The sequence below is a fragment of the Triturus cristatus genome, chromosome 2_2 (genome assembly GCF_964204655.1).
Source record: "Triturus cristatus chromosome 2_2, aTriCri1.1, whole genome shotgun sequence".
Taxonomy (NCBI): domain Eukaryota; kingdom Metazoa; phylum Chordata; class Amphibia; order Caudata; family Salamandridae; genus Triturus; species Triturus cristatus.
This window is the reverse complement of record NC_140582.1, coordinates 1052364757-1052384053: the sequence shown is the minus strand read 5'-3', so window position 1 is coordinate 1052384053 and position 19297 is coordinate 1052364757. Positions and strand designations below refer to the sequence as shown.

At 41.0% G+C, this 19297-nt stretch overlaps 1 protein-coding gene across 1 annotated transcript in view; it reads right to left on the bottom strand.

Moving 5' to 3' along the window:
* POLN (DNA polymerase nu) overlaps positions 1-19297 on the bottom strand; it is a 2789368-nt gene that overhangs the window by 1164572 nt on the left and 1605499 nt on the right. The window contains exons 12-13 of the mRNA XM_085643153.1: positions 17133-17193; positions 5645-5709 (exon numbers count right to left, since the gene is read on the bottom strand). Coding sequence (XP_085499279.1) covers positions 5645-5709; positions 17133-17193 — 126 coding nt within the window. The remainder of the gene's footprint in view (positions 1-5644; positions 5710-17132; positions 17194-19297) is intronic.

Sequence of the window (19297 nt, the reverse complement as noted above, 5' to 3'; positions counted from 1 at the left end):
AGGTCATGCCACCACTTCATGATTTCCTGTCTGTTGCACGGTGTGGTCCCTACTGCATTGACCTTGTCAACTATCCTTACCCACATTTGATTTCTTGTGGCTAATGGTGTCTGTTGGACCAGGTTACCAAACAGTTGTGGTTCTACTCTGATTATCTCATCTACCATGACTGTCAACTCACTCTCTGTGAGCATTTTCTGTGGTGCCATGGTGTGTGATGTGCAAAGGGGTTTAGAGGTGCAGGAGTGTATGTGGTGGGGGTGATGTGTATGGTGTGTGATGTGCAGAGGGGTTAGAGGTGCAGGCGTGCAAGTGGTGGTGGTGCTGTGTGTGGTGTGAGTAGTGATGGTGTCTTGATTTGCCTCTCCTTTGTGCTCTGGTGTTGGGCCCTTCAGTTGTGGAGTCTTGCAAAGGATTCTGGTCAGGGAAGGGGCTGGTTATATACTCAGCTATGTGGGTGTGTCCAAATGGGGTATTGCTGTCAGGTGTGTTGTGTGGGTTGTCCTGGGATTTGTATTTTTGTAGTTGCCATGTGGTTGTGTCATTGGGGTGTGTTCTGTGTTTTTGGGGGCATGGCTAGTTTGCTGTGTGCACTTTGAGGCCTTGTTGTGAGTTTTTTCTGTCGACCGCCATATTTGTCATGGAGTGTCCGCAGCGGTGGCTATGCTACAGTTCTCCTGCTGGCTCTCCCATTCATCATTGTTGGTGACCGCGGCGGTCGGAAACAGCGGAACATACCGCGGTCACATCGGGGATATCCTAATTTTCCGTGCGGTGTCTCTGCTGTCATAGCGGCGGTTTGGTGATGTTCCGCCACGAATCTCAACGCCGCGGACGGATTTTAGCCTTCTCTGCCCGCTACAGGCGTTTTTTCGTTGCCTCGTTCTGCCGCGGTCGGATTTTTTGAGCAGTTGATCCTAATTGTACTGCCGGTTTTTCCGCTGTATCGGCGGGCGGTTGATTTCCGCTACCATGGCGGTCAGGGTGGTTTTCCGACTGCCATCCTAATGGGCCCCATAACATTCAATATACTAAATAATAAAATGTACAAAAAATATGTAAAATACATATTATATAATTGTATTAAAAAATCTAATTATATAAAATGTATTAAAAATTTCTTTGGGAAAAAAAATACTAATGTTTAGTTTTTGTCATAAATAATAATAAACAATGAAAGTCAATTTGTTTAAAATAAATAAACTATTAATATATTTACTTTACTTTCACTTGACTATACTTAAAAAAATGTACAGTTTTACAATTATGTTTTTGAAAAATATGTATGTTAAAAATATTGTTAATTTTCCAATTCTACATTAAAAAGGTATGTCAAAAATCATTGTCAATTTTATAATTCTACATGAAAAATGTATGTTAAAAATATTGTCACTTTTACAATTCTACATGAAAAATGCACCTTTAAAAATATTGTTAATTTTCCAACTCAACATCAAAAATGTATGTTAAAAATATATTATACTTTGTAATAAATTTTAAACAACATCAAAATACCTGGATAATGTTTTTAATATTGTGAAAAATGTAAAACAAATACAAATCAGAACAAATAAACTTTAAAATAAAGAAAAACATGTGTAACTAATAGAAATGTTTACAAAAATACCTAACACACATCTCCTTATTTCAATGTACATGCAAAATAAAAAAATTAAAAACTAATAAACAATAAAAATTAACTATTCCTAACTCCAAAACCAACACAACTCAGGGAAAGTGCTGGATAATAAAGCAAATAAAATTACTGTTCCAAGTCCAAAACAAACTAAACTCAGGGAAAGTGCTGGATAATAAAACATAATAAATTACTATTCCAACTTCAAAACCAAAAAGTCAAAGAAAGTGCTGGAGAATAAAATATAATAAATAACTATCACAACTCCAAATTTATAATCAATAAATGAATCTTTTTAACAAATGTATCTTTATAATACATTTTTACATTAAAAAGTTAATATTTTTCTACAAATTCATTTGGATTTAAATACATTATAAAAAAGATAGAAATATTTACTCAAACATAAATATAAACTCAATATTCAATTTTGTTATAATTTAAATTTTCATATTAAAAAAATGTACATTTTCAAATTCTACATTTAACACGAATTTTTTTTTAAACAGCATTAAGAAACGATTCCCTAACCTTATCCCACATAAAATCAATATCACAATACTAAATTCTCTCAAAAAGTTCTAAACATTTTCACATACTTACAAATAATATTTTCAAATTCTCCCCACGCTAATTCACTATAAATGTACCATTTTTTTTTACAAATAATTCTATTTTAATTTAAAAAATTAAATACTCCACATACTTATCCCCTATAAATGCAACATCCCACAAATAAATATTTGAAATATTTTAAAAATATTAAAAAAATATTTAAAACAATTGTTTTTTAAATGACTCACCACCCTTATCGCCAATAAACCCAATATCCCACTCCTAAAACTTTACACTTTTTGTTTAAAATATTTAAATTTTATACCAATTTTTTTAAATTACTCCCCAACCTTATCCCTTATAAACCCAACATCCATTCCTAAAAGTTAACAAAAATGTAAAAAAATGTAAATTTTAATCCTACATTTTTAAATTATTACTCACCCTTTTCCCCTATAAACCCAACATCCCGATCCTAAAACGTAATTAAAAAAAAGAAAACAAACTTTTTTAACATAAATCTATAAAACATAAGAAGTAATACTACATTAATAATAATAAAATCCTAACATAAAGAAACAAAAATTGATATAATTTACAACAATATTGTTGACATTGAAATTTACAAAATCGATATTTTTGCATTACATAAAATTCGATGTTTCTAACTACGAAAAAACGTACCTTAATATTTTACACCATCGATATTCTTGACTCGATATTAATGCAATTCAATATTTCCACGTCGATATTCTGTCTCTGCACCTACTGAGTCCAGGGTTTCTACTAGTGTGTCATGCAGAGATAGATAAATCTTGAGAATGGATCTGAAGAATAAACATAATTTGGGGTGCTCTGTGGAGTCGGTTTCTAAAGTGAAGACTGTGGGGCATGGTAGATGGCTTGGGGGGGGCTCGACACTCAGTGAATTATTCAATAGTGGTATCTTTGTGACGGACCAATCAGATAAACAGCCCAAGGGCTGGGGGGGGGGGGTAATATCATGTTATACGGTTTGCCTTATGAGAACTACATGGTCACTCTCCTCTTTCTATACTCTCAGACGATGTCTACGCTCTAGTACTCAGCATCTCAACATTACAAAAATCAAAAAAAACTTGCATTGGTGGCTGCTCTTTCTCTGTAGTCACCATGCAAGCATGGAATGCTCTTCTGTCAGCCATACTTGCAGAAAAGCACCTTCTCCTATTCTGTAAAGTCTTCAAAACTAATTTATTCTCCACGTACTAAATAGTTCTTTAACACCAGGACACCACTAGCTGGGTATTTGCATGCTTTATAAATGAGAATAAAATCAGTCAAATCAAAATTGCTGTATCAGATTGCATAGTTGTGCATTCAAGTTGAAACTGGATGAAAAGAACACCTAATAAGTGTAAGTAGGAAAATTGAATAATTTTGGAATTATTAGTGAACCACATAAAGCTAGTTTTCATTTTAGAAAATATGTTATTTTGGTATTTTTCATGTTTAATTAGCTTACAATGGTTTTGAGAAATTGCAGTAATCCAATAAGATGGAACGCAATTAACAGTAGGTCATCTGCATAAAATAAACTGATAATTTAATTACCTCCTTATTTTGGAGAGAACCTAAAGAGATTTTAAGCTGCCTGTTGAATCAGACAAATACGAGATAAAAAGTAGCCAGGATATAGCCCTGTTTTAGGTCATTTTCTTCTAATAGATAGTTTGACCCTTACCAAAGTGCTCATTCAACAGCGTAGGCAGTTCAATCTAATTGATCAAAGCACACAAATAAACTGGCAGCATTAACGTGAAGACTTTTATTAGCTAGTTCAGATAAAGGCATGATGTTTTCCATTGTTAAGCATCCTTTTTGGAATCCTGCCTGGGTAAAATGATGGAGTTTATTATTTTCTGCCTACCGGGTAAGTTTTGAAAGGATTGTTCTAGCAAAGATCTTACCCTCTGGGCCAAACAAGGCAATTAGTTGAAACCTTTTTGGGTACATCTTAGGTTCTTTTTTGTATATTGGTTGCAAAATAGACCCCTTCCGCAATTCCAGAATGATACAATGTCCTATAATGTTGTTAAACTGAGGAATATCTTTATTCATCTTTACAGTTCTAGTTTGAAAAACGTTCATTGGAAGACCAAGAAGATTTACAGACTTCCGTCTCACATGCAATATCTTCCATTGTTGACTTCACCCAAGCATTTGAATCACTGACTATTTTAAAGGGCTCAACACTATTACTCTCATTAGATGTAAGTAATATGGTAATCAGAATCAGGCTTGTATTTATCAAGACATGACCCACCAACCACCAGTTCCTTGAATCCTTCCGCTTTGCAGACAAAAACAGACAGGCCATGCTTGCTCTTTATTGGTGAAATTAGACTTCCTGTATTTTTTTTTAATTGCTTGATTTTACTGTCCCTAGGGCCTAGTGGAAGTTTGAAAATGTGACCTAAGAGTTTCCTATACTCAGTGTTTCATAGTTGACACATTCCTTCTGATGTATATTCCCAGGCAATTCAGAATGCTGACAACCTACATATTAACTTTAGTTGTTGCTTATCAGATTTAATGAAAAGAATCAAAAAAGCTTAGTGAAATTTCATTTACACTTTGGGCCTCATTTCAATGTCGGTCGGAAAGGCTCTGAACAGCATTCGGTTTGTCCGAATCCGTGTCGGAACCCGTGCTTCCGACCGGCTTGGAAACATTTTCGACTGACTGATTACGATGATAGGTAACCGTTCGGTCCTTCCAACTTGGTTCCGATCGGCATTCAGAGTAACAGAGTCGGTCGGAACCGACTCGTATGGCTCTATGGACCGTGTTTCCGACCAACAAATTACGATGTCGGATTTAGACAGCCTTTCTGACTCGGTTTGTCCGACACGGAACAGCTGTCAGAATCCGACTTTGGGGGCCTGTAGCAGGCCCCCCTTCACCCAGAGGCCTCCGATTGGGTCCCGTGTGGGTCCCCATGGGACCCCTCTTTGCAACCACTCACAGTGTGGCAGGCACCATGAGGTGCCCGCCACATGGTGCACGGTTTTACGCAACCACCCCTTCCCCCAATGGGGGCCTGGGCTGTCAGTTGAAACACAGGCTCCCATTGAATCAATGGGAGTCTGATTGAAATGTGTTAGGAACCATCATAATCGGTCGGTTGCACTCCCTGAACGCGAGTCGGTCGGAAACCATTCCGACACCGAGTTGGTTGGAATGCTTTCTGACCGACATCGTAATGAGGCCCTATATGTTAAGCTCTAAATTATTAGTAAACAATTACGACACAGCTGGACAACTACAGTGTTTGCTTTGTCACAGTAAAATACAAAGAACCAGGTGTATTTTTAAACCAACTGCTTAAAGCAAGGGGAGTTTCTTGTAAGATGAACCATTACTTGTACATATCACTGAGCGTGGAAAGTTGGAAGAAGTGAAGTATGTTACCCCTAGAAACTCTGATGTCTTTTTGAGTTCATCTTCATCAACAAAGACTTTTTGTGTTTCCATCACTGTAAAATAAAAAAGACACAAAGAGCATTTAAATTAAATTAGCTACTAAAAAATACACAATTTTTCATACTATATAAATTTGAAGCATCCACAATAAAGTTCTCATTTTTAGTTCTGCTACAGACATCTTTTTTTAGAATGACTTTCTGTGAAAACATACAGAGGGGCTTGAGTTAACCCCACTTCAGTGCCTGGTTACTTTGGGTCAGCTCCCTTCAAAATTTGGTTGGAGACAAAGTTAAACACATTATAATGCCAACAGGAGTATTCATCTCTATGCTGCATTGCATGTGATTTTACCTTGTGCACTTACTTTGCATTCGGTAAAACACGACAATCAAAAGCTGGATGGCCCACATTTAAAAGTAGGTAGTTGCAAAATGATGACAAATAAATAAAAATAGCATGACAACTCCTACAAAATAAAAAGACAGCAGTACAATCTCCCAAAATACTTTTTTTTAACACAACTCTTTCATGTATAACACTGCCAAATGACTACATTTAGGTACTCCTCAATATAACCAACACATAGGGGAGTCAAACAAACCACACACACACACATAAATGCAACCTGAGCAAACACTCGAATACACTTGCAAGCACCACCATAAGTGCAGCTGTTACTAGACATTTTTGAGCTCCTCTGCATATCTCATTGCTCATTCCATATGTCATGTTGTTGAAGAAAGAATTTGAAGGTTGCACAGCACCAAAGAACACGCAGCCCAGGATTCCCAGGGCAAGGATATATATCTATGTATTATATGAACAATGCAAGCTGCTGAAAGGCTCTAAGGGCCTGACAACCCATTGGGTTGATATTGACACCATACTGTCATGTCCTTTAGGATAGCCCTGTCATGTATACTCTATTTTACATACATCATTCCATCCACACGACTATAACAATTCTAAACAGGTGACCTTTACCTAATAGCTTGCACCTGTCTCTTCGACACCAGGCTCTTGGTCGTCTATCATAATCCCTGTACCTGACGTACATAAACATGTCCCCAGGCGTGGCAGAATTATTCTGTATAAGGGTCACCACTTTTTTTCATCCTTGGCCAACAGCCAGCTGTGCATGATCGCACTTGTTTAGAAAAGCATTGGTGATTGTTTTCAAAACATTTATGATTGTTTTCAAAACATTCATGATTGTTTTAAAACTATATTGATTCTAGAAAAACCCTGGAGTGACCACTTTAATATAAAAGACCCTCACTCCCCCTACAAATTAAAGGAAAATTCCTTCCAAGCTGAGACTGAGGTCCTGCATGCTGAATCCCCGAAAAGCAGCGGTCTGACATCCCTTACGGGTTGTCATCCTGAACACAGAGACGGGATCCTTCATTCCCAAACATCAGGTGAGGGGGTTATTTCTTCCCGAGGGATTTCTTGGCTACAGATACAAATATCTATACGCATATACACCTACACATCCAGGTTAGGCTAGATACATTTTAGCAAAATTACTTAGGGCGCGCATTTTAGGAATATGCAAGTGCTACTGTTTTTATCTGAACTGTTTCTGTTCATCTTACTAACACTATGTTAGAAATGTATCTATATCTGTATTCACTATATTGGTACTAGCAATCTCTTTTGTATGCTTTTTTCTCCTGATTGTCGCAGCACATATGTTTTACACCAGGATGTCGCTGGACCAATAAATACTTATTGAACCATTCTTAATCGCCATCCTGTGTGTTTTCTGAGAGAAAGCAAGCATGAGTTTCTGAGCGAAATGTACTGAACTGTTTTCCATGATCCCTTAGGAATCAGGGACGTCATGTTCAGTGGTTGCCAGAGACTACGTACACCACTGTAGGATACAGGGGGTGGTAGTGGCACTGTAGAACTAGCTGGTCTAACGGCTGATATATCCTGTGGGGCTGTCCGGAAGCGGTTGGAACACCAAGCCCTCAGTTTAGGTCATCCAAAACGCGCAGGTCCTGGGGGACTCCTAGGAACTACACGACAATACACCACATCTTGTTTGCTACTGTAGAAGCACCAGCACCAAACACGGGATTACGCCGTGCCAAAGCCGGTTTCATCATATTATCTATAGTGCTGCATTTTTTGCAACTGGTTCTTATTTGGTTGGTGTGGTTATAAAGCACAGGTGAGCACAGTCTGCGTTTTCAAAGATACTGGCACAGTCATGAAGATCTTGCTGAATTTAGTAGACTTGCACATAATTTTTCCCAAAGGCCGACAAGACTGACAGCTGCAAGTGGTATATTTCATACAATTACAGGGTTCCCTAGTGTTCTAGGAGCCATAGATTACTCCCATTCCCTTTGTGGGCCAAGGAAGCAAGTCTCTGTAAACACAATATACAGCACGATGTGCAGACTGTCTGTGATGAAGACATGCACTTTATACATTGCTGGGCCTGACTTCTGTTTTCAATCCATGACTCCATGATCCTGAGGAGCAGCAGCATGCCATACACAATGGAGGCACATCTGTCACTGAGTGTATGAGCCCCATCCATTCTCAAGAAACATTACTGTATATAATGACGTAAACATTTTAATGAATGTCATGATATAAGACAAAAAGGCAAAGGCATTTTAGTATGTGTTAATCTCTGGTGAGCAAGGGGAGGGGAGAAGGAGGAGGGTGTGTGGGTGTGTGTGGTTGTATTAACCTCTTGATTCCTGGTTTTGTTAATTACATTTGTTGAAACAAATACCCATTAAAAATGCCATAAATCATATGCAGATATGCAAAGTGTATTATGCTATTTCTTACCATTGGTGAGGGAGGTATCTCTTGACCCATTCGAGGCTCCACTCTTGTGAGTCATAGCTTCTCCACAAAAGGTAATTAACAGCATTATATGACAACACATGTGCAAAGAAAGAAATTAATCTGTATCCATAGTGATGTTATCAATAAAGGCAATGGTAAGGCCAATTTCAAAGGGTTTTTGGTTTTATCTCATTAACGTAACTTCATTTTAACTATGTGAACTATCCTGTGCTCCTGCTCCGAGTACCCGACTGCATGTGAATCTGGTATCCTGACTTTTATTTTGGCCCTGGCAAAATGATAATATAGCGCGTGCTCAGTGGCCTAGGCCTGTCTCTGACAGTGTGAGTTCCAAGACCTCCCCTTTGACCTAGGGGCGCGAACCAAGCATACCCTCATAGTGGACAGAAGACTACTGTCCTTGTCCTGGGATGAGCACATAAAGAAGCAGTGGCAGCAATTCATGCTTTACAAATCCTCACTGTGAAGAAACCTTTTAATCTCTGTCAGTGAGAATGAGGCCTCCCAATCAATCAACTAATCATGGAGTGGATTTCTAAAGCATGGCTAATCACCCAGTGTGGTATCAAGGTGCTGGGGCTGGAGGGCTCAGTCGAATAGCCAGGTCTTCAGTGCCTTTCGGAATTCCAGTAGAGAGGAGGTGGTCCGTAGTTGCAGTGGAAGGTTGCACCAGGTGTTGACTGCCAAGTAGGAGAAAAATTGTCTTCTACTTCTGCTGCAGTGGATGAGGAGGGTATAGGTGAGGGAGAGGGATGCAGAGCATAGCTATCTTAATGGGTGGTGGAAGGTATGGCGATGGGTGATGTAGGTGGGTCCCTGGTTGTGTTGAGCCTTATCTGTGTGGATCAGTAGCTTGAATTGGCATCTTTTCTGTATGGGGAGCCAGTGAAGTCTTTTGATTTGGCGGGTGATGGGTCATTGACAGGGAGACCAAGGCTGAGTCTGGCGGTGATGTTCTTTATCGTCTGAAATCTGTGTAGGAGGTTGGTGGAGATCGTTGCGTAGAAAGCATTGCCATAGATCAGTCGGCTTGTGATGAGGGCCTGAGTGACAGTACAAAAATCTTCATAGGATGCGTTTGATAAATAAGAAGGCAGAGAAGAGGCGGTAATTTCATGGTCGGTTTACTTTCTAAGATGATGCTGGGGTTTCTGGCTTGTTCCATGGGAGTGGGGGAGGGCCTAGATCTGTGGGCCACAAAGAATCATTCCAGGCTGTGGTTTTGTTGTAGAAGAGGAGTACTTTCGTTCTGTTAGAGTTCAGTTTCAGACAGTTGTTTATCATCCACATCACAACGCTCATCATGCACCTGAGGAAGTTGGTTCTGGTGGTGGTGGGGGTCTTTGGAGAGGTAGAGGATGAGTTGGGTGTCATCTGCATGGGATATGATGTTTAGACATGGGATCTGACAATGTCGGCCTGGGGGGGTCATGTAGATATTGAAGAAGGTAGGGCTGAGGGATGATCCTTGGGGGACGCTCCAGATAATGTCTTTGGGTTTAGAGATAAACAGATGCGGGCGGACCTTTTGAGTTCTTTCGGTGAAGAAGGAGGTGATTCAGTGGAGTGGGTCTCCTTGTATTCCGATGTGGTGTAGTCTGGTGATCAGCATGTGGTGTGATATGCTGTCGAAGGCCGCTGAGATGTCGAGGAAAATGAGTGCTGCCATCTCTCCTCAGTTGAGGAGGATTCAGAATTCATTGGTTGCGGCTAGCAGAGTGGTCTCTGTTGCAAAAATCCAGACTGAGAGTTGTCGAGGATGTGCTTCTGCACCAGATTTCGTTGATGACTTTCTCCAGGACCTTGGCCGGGATGGGGAGCAGGGAGATAGGTCCGTAGTTGTTTAGTTTACTGAAGCCGGGTGATGGCTTTTTGTGTACAGGTTTGACCTCAGCATGTTTCCAGTCTTCTAGGAAAAAGCGGGAAAAAAGGCGCCAGAAGCGAGTGAACTCCAAGTCAACAACAGAGGAAAAAGGCAAAAAGGAGGCAGACAGATAAGGAGTGGAAAGGCAAAAAAGAGGCTTAGAAGAGGCAATGAATGAAAGTGAAAATGGAGGAAATAAGGCAAGGGAGAGGCTTGAAGAGGCAATCAACAAAAGTGAAAATGGAGGAAATCAGGCCAGAGAGAGAGGCAGAAAAGGCTATGAATGAGAAGGAAAATGGGGGAAGAGGCCAAAGAGAGGATGGGGAGGGAAAGAAAGAGAGAAAAAAATAGAAGAAAAAGGTAAAAGGCGAACAAGGCTGAAAGATGTTAGAGGAGTCCGACAGCACGACGGGTGGAGCTAAGCCTGAGGACCTGCTCAATGGTGTCATGCTGCAGCCTCCATTTAGTAGGTCCTGGGAGGTGAGAGGGGTGCTGGATTGCAGAGGGCAGGGCTAGTAGGAGGCGGGAAAGCAGGCGGGAGTGGGAGCAGGTGAGGGAAACAGCAGGAAAAAAGGTGGCAGAAACAGGCCACTACAGAGGAAAAAAAGGAAAAAAGAAGGCAGAGAGACAAGGAGGAGAAAGGTCAAAAGGAGGCTTAGAAGAGGCAATGAATGAGAGTGAAAATTGAGCAAATAAGGCCAGAGAGAAGCTAGAAGAGAAACTGAATGTGAGTGAAAACAGTGGAGATAAGTCCAGAGAGAGGCTGGAAAAAGCAGTGAATGAGGGTGAAAGCAGAGGAAATAAGGCCAGAAATAGTCTGGAAAAAGCAAGACAATGAGAAGAAAAATGGAGGAAGAGGCCAAAGAGAGGATAGGGGAGGCAAAGAAAGAGTGAAAATGGAGGAAAAGGGCCAAAGATGCCAAAAAGGCAGACAAGGCTGGAAGCTGTTTGTGGATACCGACAGCGCAACAGGGGGAACTGGGCCTTTTGTGGAAAGTTCTGCTGCTATGTGAAATGAAGAACCTTGTGCTGACATAATGTAATACATGTGTTGTAGTGGAACTCTGGGTGTGTATGGGTCTGAGTACTGAACCCAGCGGGATCCATTTTGGAGGCCCATGGTTTGACATGCAACCAGATGAAGTATAAGGAAAGCTTCCTCAGACTGTGGAAATGTATTGCCTCCATTGCTGTGACTGGAAGATGCAGAATCAGAAACTGAAGGGAGAAGGATGGAGACACAGCTACCTTTAAAAATTTCATGAAGACTTTGTTTGCAAGGTGCTGTCGATTAGTTCTTCCTGAGCATTCTCATTTAGTTCATTGAGGGGTGACATTCACTGTCAAGTAAATGTGCATAAAAGAGTAAGCCAGGGGCATCCCGTGCTGAAAGTGGGTCCACAGGAGACTCTATCCATTTCCCACCAAGAACAACACCCAATTTGGTGCTGCCTCTGCCATTGACAAGCAAAGCTGCAATGTCGCTGAGGGAGAGTCCATTGCCCTATGAAAGCTGCAGCTGCCAGGACCACTAATTTATATATGCATTAGCACAGATGAGGGTTGCAGCTACCTTTCCGAAAGACTCATCCACATCAGGTCAGAAGAAGGTCACAACTAACTTGCCATAGTTTCCACCTGCATCTGCCCACAAGTGGGTTTAGTCAGGATCTAGCTATACAGAACTAGGCGGCCAAAACCATGTAACAATGACAGTATATACGGGAGGTATAGTTTCAGAGAAGACCAAAATGATAAGTTCAGAGGTGGGAATAATGACAATCCCAATTTAGTTTAGACATTTTGCAGAAAACCGAGCGCCAATATGCTTGCATTTTGTGGCAAAAAAAAATGCAGTGTATAGGTTACCTGGTAATCGCATTAAAAACATGCATTAAAAAAAGCTTGAGGAGCAACACTATCTAAAACTTTTTTTGCTATTAAAAAATATCTTGGATGACGTCATAATAATGAACTTTCAACCTAGAAACATTAAAACATTGATGTTAGACCTGACACCCTTAGGTGGTAGTCCCCCAAACCTTTTGTCTGCTAACCAGTGCTAAAGTGCTTGTGCTCTCTCCCTAAAATATGGTACAAATGGCCCACACCTTATTGGCATATTTAATTTGCCTATAAGCCCCTGTTAAATGGTACACGTAGCCAAAGCCTGTAAATTAAATGCTACAAGTGGGCCTGCAGCACTCATTGTGCCACACAAAATGTCATTTCGACCTGCAAAATAAACCGTTTTGCAAGGCCTAAATCTTTCTTTTTAATACATACCAGTCTCTCCTAAGGTAGGCCATAAATGCTCATACGGCAGAGTGCATTGTATTTAAAAATGAGGACATGTGGGTTTAAGTTTTAGATGTCATGGTAGTGAAAAACATTTAAAGCCGTTTTCATTATTGCAAGTCCCAGGATGACATTGGGTTACTTTATTATATTTTATAAGTGATAACTTAAGTTTGGGAGCAGATAGGAAAATTATGTTTATACTCAAATGAATTGTAATTTAAAACCCTCCTTAACGGTAAAGTTGGATTTTAAATCAAAATTATGAATATGCCACTTTTTGAAAGTTTGCATTTTCTTGTGTGCCTTCTGCCAGTATCCTGGGTCAAATTACTGGATTCGCTTAGCTGTTGGCCTCTGTGTAGTCCTCCCAGTCCGTGAGACAAAGGGGGATTATGTTGGCAGGATGGGCCATCCTGCCAGGATGGTTTGGGCGGAGTCCTTCCCTGCCCCACTTGCATTTCAAAGGGCTACCTCCAGCAGACACACAAAAGAACCTGACACCAGTCTTTTGTTATCCTAGACTACTTGTAGTCTTGGCAGCGAATGGATGGAACTTTCTAGAACCAGAGGTGGGGGTAGAAAAGAGAGTTGCCCATCTTCAAAGGCTGGAATCATGTATAAATATTAGGCCTCTTGAACCCATCATCAAATCACTTTTGGACCTGTGGAAAAAGGAATGCCCTGCGGCTGGTGGTACTGCCCTGCTGCCCGAGGACTGGCCTTGTTCCTTGAACCCAGGTCCACCAGAGTGACTCCAAAGGTTAGCTGGCTGGCCTCCTGTATGAGCTACAGGGGCAAACAAGTTTTGGAGACCTGTCCTGCATCTGCCCAGCTCATAAGACCTGACACTAGACCTGCCTCTGCCTTGCTGGCCTCTGCTAGAGTGAGTCTCTGATCCCCAAGAAGTGCCTCCCTAGGTCCTGGACCCTTAGCTTGTATCAGGGTGCACTCCTCTGTAAAGAAGGGTTAAATCCTGAAGTTTTGGGCTTTTCATGACTGGGACTCTGTTGCCTGGGACGACCACCAATGCGAAGCTCCGGTGAACCTGACGCTGCGCAGGATTGCCAGAGATGACCGGAAACATAAGATCTGTACCTTGCGCTACAGCAACGACAGCCCACAGTGACCGGCAAGGGGAAGCTCTGGCAACAGTCTGCGACACCTGACTGGATCATCAAGCTACAGCAATGACCGTTCATGGCACTAGTACTGCTGTTCTCTTCAGAGACGACTTTCTGCAACACTCTCCCTGCGGCCTCATCCACTGTAAACTGCACTCTTTGCCTCGGAGTTTGAGGAGGTAGCTTTGTCAGCAGGACTAAGTTGGTCCGTGTATATAGCCTAAGCTCTATTGAGGTCAGCCCAACCTTTTGACTTTCCTCTGGTGTAGCACTACCAGATGACTACAAGTGGTGCTTTGTCCTTTTAGGTTCTATACTTACCTAAAACTATGTCTGGTTCTACTGGTTGGATTTTTGTAGTTCTAGTGCTATTTCATTTATTAAAAATGACTCCATTTTCCGACAGTTATACTCCAGCCGTCACAGGCTTTATAGTTGTAGAACCCACATTCTGAAGGTAATTTATTATTATCTTCCAAATTCTTCCATCACAGCTTCCAAAGCTAAGCTCTCATGCCCCTTCTCTGGACCCAGGGAACAGAGTGAGCACCCTAACGGAGACAACTACCTATCTGATATTTCAACCAAGACTAGGTTCAGCCTCCAGCCAAATGAAGACCCAAATTTGGGGTCACCACCTATACTTGTGCATCCCATATGGTGACTGCTGCTTTTCTATCATTCCAACCAGTCGTGGGTGCACCTTTTGCCTGGAAGGACCATCTTAAGAGTCACACTTCAACATTCATGGATCATCCCAAATTCAAGGTTCATGACCTTGCTGTCAACTCTCTTCTACAAAACTACCTAGAGATCAGCAAGTGGTGCCTGCTGTCTTTCTGGAGATGTGGCCATCTTCGACTAAGTCCTCTGCCCTGGGGACAGCCTTAATAGTCACCTTGACGCTTGTGTACTGCTACAAGAGGCTCTCAAACACCTTATCTAACACAGGGAAGGAAGGAAACAAGAGGGTGCTACCACCACCTAGAGCACTAACCTGACCTGTGCCAAGACATCTGTCTTGATAATGACCGCCTTCAGGGTCAACAGTATCTTTTTGGTCATGTTCCCTGGGCAGGGAGATCCCCGGCTAGGCCAGCTGAAGTTAGCAATCCATGTGGAGCACGCTAGGGTTGATATGTTTATGGAATGTGGGTGGAAATAAATGTTAGCATTATATGTGCCAGCTGCAGCCAACTCATCCGTGAACCACAAATCAAATGGCGCGAGTTCCTGGCACAATCACCCAGATTGCCCAAGCTGCTGAAACTGATGACTAGACTGTTGGATCTCCTACAGATGCCGAGTAGATGCCCCAGCCATAACTGAAAAGTGTAGTACCCTACAAGGTACAGCCAGTAAGTGCCAAATTGCCTTCCCTAATAATATGAATGAATATCTATCCACTTATATCATCGCTTCTCTAGGCGCTCAACAGTTGTTTTGAACCTGTTGGCAGAAGGGTCTAGTCAGAGAGCTTCAGAGATAGCTGTCCATTCATTTATTTCTTTGGAAAATATTAATCTTCCACCCATTTTAACAAGTCGATGAGGGGGCTGGTCTAAGCAGCCCAGAGGCAGTAGACAGTAATAATTTGTTAATTAGTGGATTTAGGCCTATTAAATATATTGGAACTTTGTCTAGATAGTAGTGGCATATCAGATACATGAATTTGAGTCTAATTCTATGCTCTACCAATAACAAATACAACATCTTTCCCTCATGACTGTTTTTAAGTGCCTTTGCCAATCAAACTCCCATATTTGTGCTACCTCTAATTTGCTCAGTAGCCTTCTGTGGAAACTAATTACAGCACATTTCAGTGTCTGCAGAATATGATGTAATAATCTTTTAAGAGTGAGATTGGTGTAAATCATGCCATTAAGTTAACCTGAGACATCATACTTAGTAATGGATCCATCAGCTCTTCAGAGTTTCAATTTTCAAAAAAGATTTTAGTGATTGTCCTAGTGAGATGGTATAATATGGAAAGGTTCTGAATGCTTTACATCTTGAGTGGTCCCCAAACCATTATCTCCTGTCTCTTACTCATAAAGCTGGAGTAGATTTAAATTCTTCCATTTGCTGATCTTTAAGAGACATGGAGTGAAGGTCCCGGAATTTGTTTGGGGTCATCATCAGATCCACTACTCTCTACGTATCGTATGAACCACTCTGGTAGTTAATGAGGAACTCTCATCTCATCATTCTCATCTCACCTTAACTGCGGTAAGACACTTGCCTAGAAACAACTGGAACTATTTTGCTACTAGATGTAGTTTCAGGCTGTCTTATAGGATATCATGGTCCACAATGTTAAATGCTGAAGACCAATCCAAGATAAAACCACAGCCAGCTGGAATTTATCAGCTTTCTCTATGATGCAATTCAATGAAATACTTATAACTCTGGCTCAGCCCCTTAACCATGATAACACACAGACTACCTCCCATAAAGCAGCTGACAATAATCAAGGTTAAATTTAACTGAGATACCAATGTTTATGCACTTCTGGAGGAGTACTTTTATAAAATTGAAAACTGCACCAGTGGAAGCACCGAATGGGAGAATACAGTTGGAAAAACTTACAGCTTATCAATAACTGGCATGTTTGGCTTTCTATGTAAACCTTTGTATTGGAGTGATTGACAATATTATCACACAGTTCCTGTGAAGCAGGTGCTGTCACAGAGTGTCAGGCAGACAGAAGGCATGAGATTCCTCGAAATGAAAACTTAAATTGGTTAAATATTGAGTCAGTACTATCATACCAATATTCATGTTTTGCTTTTGTATGGCTAGGTGATAAGCTTGTAGATTAGCATCTACAAGCTTACCACCAAAGCTTCTCTTTCCACTTTGCCTCCAAGTGACTGGTTTTTTGTTTACATAGCTTTGGTTATTCTGGGACCCAACTGGGTGTATGATACTCGGCTGTGACTAAAGGTTATGATCTAAGTTAAGCACAGTGAACTGAGACACCAGTGAAAGTAGATTTGAATGTGATACTTCCCTTCTGTCTTTTGATTTCAGGAATACCTTTAAATCTATTTTCGTGATTAATTTGCCGTGCACTAACTCTCAAGGGCAACAAGGCTGTGGTCTGACCAAACCATTGGCTGCAGCTTGATATTGCCAGGCGTTATGTACTTAGATTGTACGGTCACGCCACTGACTTGTCAGCCAAGCACATGCACTATGCAGAACAGGATTACTCTTCAAACATCATAAGCATTCCTTAACAACAACCCAAAATACCTATTATTTGAAGCAATGCAAGGAAGTAAATTGTGTTTAGTATTTCTTACATAAAATGATGTAGGTGAACTTATATTACTGATAATCCTACCTGCCAAAATAGTTATAAGCGGAAGTTCCAATGTGCAAAAAAGTTTCCACAACCCCTGGACCTGTACGATACAAAAGAAAACAGCATTTTTAACTTTGATTTAACAATTGCGTGTGCAGAGGTAAAAAAAAACCAAAACACTGGCACTATACAACAGAGGCATTACAACACATAATGTCCAACTATGGATATATATAGTATGTGTTTATTTATTTTTGTACCGTGATCAACATATCACACCAAGGCCACTTCTCTACGCTCAAATGACGTTACATTAGTTTTACGTTTGTTCCCACAGGGAACGATGTATGTTTATTCGTGCAATATGTCCATATTCAAGCAACAGTTAATAGGGGCTTTTTTTTAGGTCCAGCAGGACAATGCGACAATGCAGAAATACAGATCGCAGCCCTGCACCTCCTCGGAACCACCGCTGCAAGACTCCTCCTTAACATAGATTATTGCAATGATCTGCAAACCACGATATAAGGTACTTTTGTTCAGCGGGCCTAACTTGGTCTCTGTAGCCGTCCATCGTGGTCAGCCTCAACCTGCGACTTAGTCCCAATCCAGCGTCATAAGCTAACCACAGTTGGCGCTTTGTGCCTCCAGGCTCTATTTTTACTTGAAACTTTGAAATTGCATATCTGCTTTTCTACTGACTAGAGTTTTGTTGTTTTGGTCTCAAATAATGTATTACATTTTAATCTATTTTTCTAAATTGGTGTAGGAATTTTCTTGTGTTGTGCTTTCACTTCATAACTGTTTGAACTGCTGCATACACACTTTACACATTGCCTCTAAGTTAAGTCTGACTGCTTTGTGCCAAGCTACTAGAGGGTTAAGCACAGGTTAATTTGGCGGTTGCTTGTGTTTCACCTTGACAAAGATTGTGGTTGCCCCCCCTAAACAGTAACACACTTTCAAGAGCGTTAGATATAATTCTTAACCCACCTTCCAAAGACCTCTCCAGTAATCACTGAAGAACTCGCCATTCTGCAGACAGGAGCACACGACTCAACATCCTTCTCATCACATGCATGCACTCCATGCACTTAAAGTGAAGTAATAGTGCTTGAAAGTTAATGTGACCAATGGACTATATACATGAGAGTAGCGAAAAGGAGAAAGCAGTAACAGAAACTGAGCCAGTGTGGAGGTCTGGTTGTTCCCGGGCTCTCAAAAGGAGACCTGATCAATGTTGGACGATAGCAGTGGAAACGATGTATAACTGTTTTATCAATTAAACCATCTTTAGGACTATGGAAATTTCAAGATGATGGAAGACTCCTCCTATAGATTGTCAAAAAATAAAATGACCAACAAACTTCATACAATCAAAATGAAGCACCTGCAGTGAAAAAAGGCTAAACATACTAGAACAGCGTGCAAAGTAAAGAACCAATACCCTAGTTAAAAGAGTCATTGTCATTATAGAAAAGGTATTTACATAAAATAAGTGTTCAAGTAGGGACCACCACTCTAGTCAGGTTAAGCAAGATATACACTAAAATCTAACCTGTGCTCACCCTCTGGTAGATTAGCACAGAGCGGTTAGGTTTATCTAGAGAGGCAATGGGTGAAGTACTTGTGCAACACACACACACACACACACACACACACACTGGAGAACACCACAAAAAGACTCCACAGGTTTAGAAAAATAAAGAATAATTTCATAAATTAATCAAGATCAAAACTACAAAAATCCAGTAAGTAGAAGTCGAGTTATGGATTTTTAAATAAAAAGAGTTCTAGCGCTTAGAAGAACAAGTTACTTACCTTCGGTAACAATATATCTGTACGAAACATAGGTTAGTCATAGATTCCTTACCTTAAAATTACCCCCAGGCATCAAGCTGGATCCAGAAAGTTTTTCATGAGCAGTACCCCTGCGCGTCGGAAGGTGGCGTTGGTAAACTCTGTGTTCGTCATCGGCGTCGTGGTTGCCGGGATGACGTCACTGTAGCTACATAGACACCGCCCTCGCACGCTGGAGTCAGTTCTGTAGACGACTTTCCACCCCAGAAGCGGAGAGCCATGCAAGACACTGACCACTATTGCACAAAACTAAGGCCCTGAAAGGATGTCCTTCACCCTAGAAGTCAGTTCGCAGAACAGGGAGGATGGGTGGGGCGGTAAGGAATCTATAACTAACCTATGTT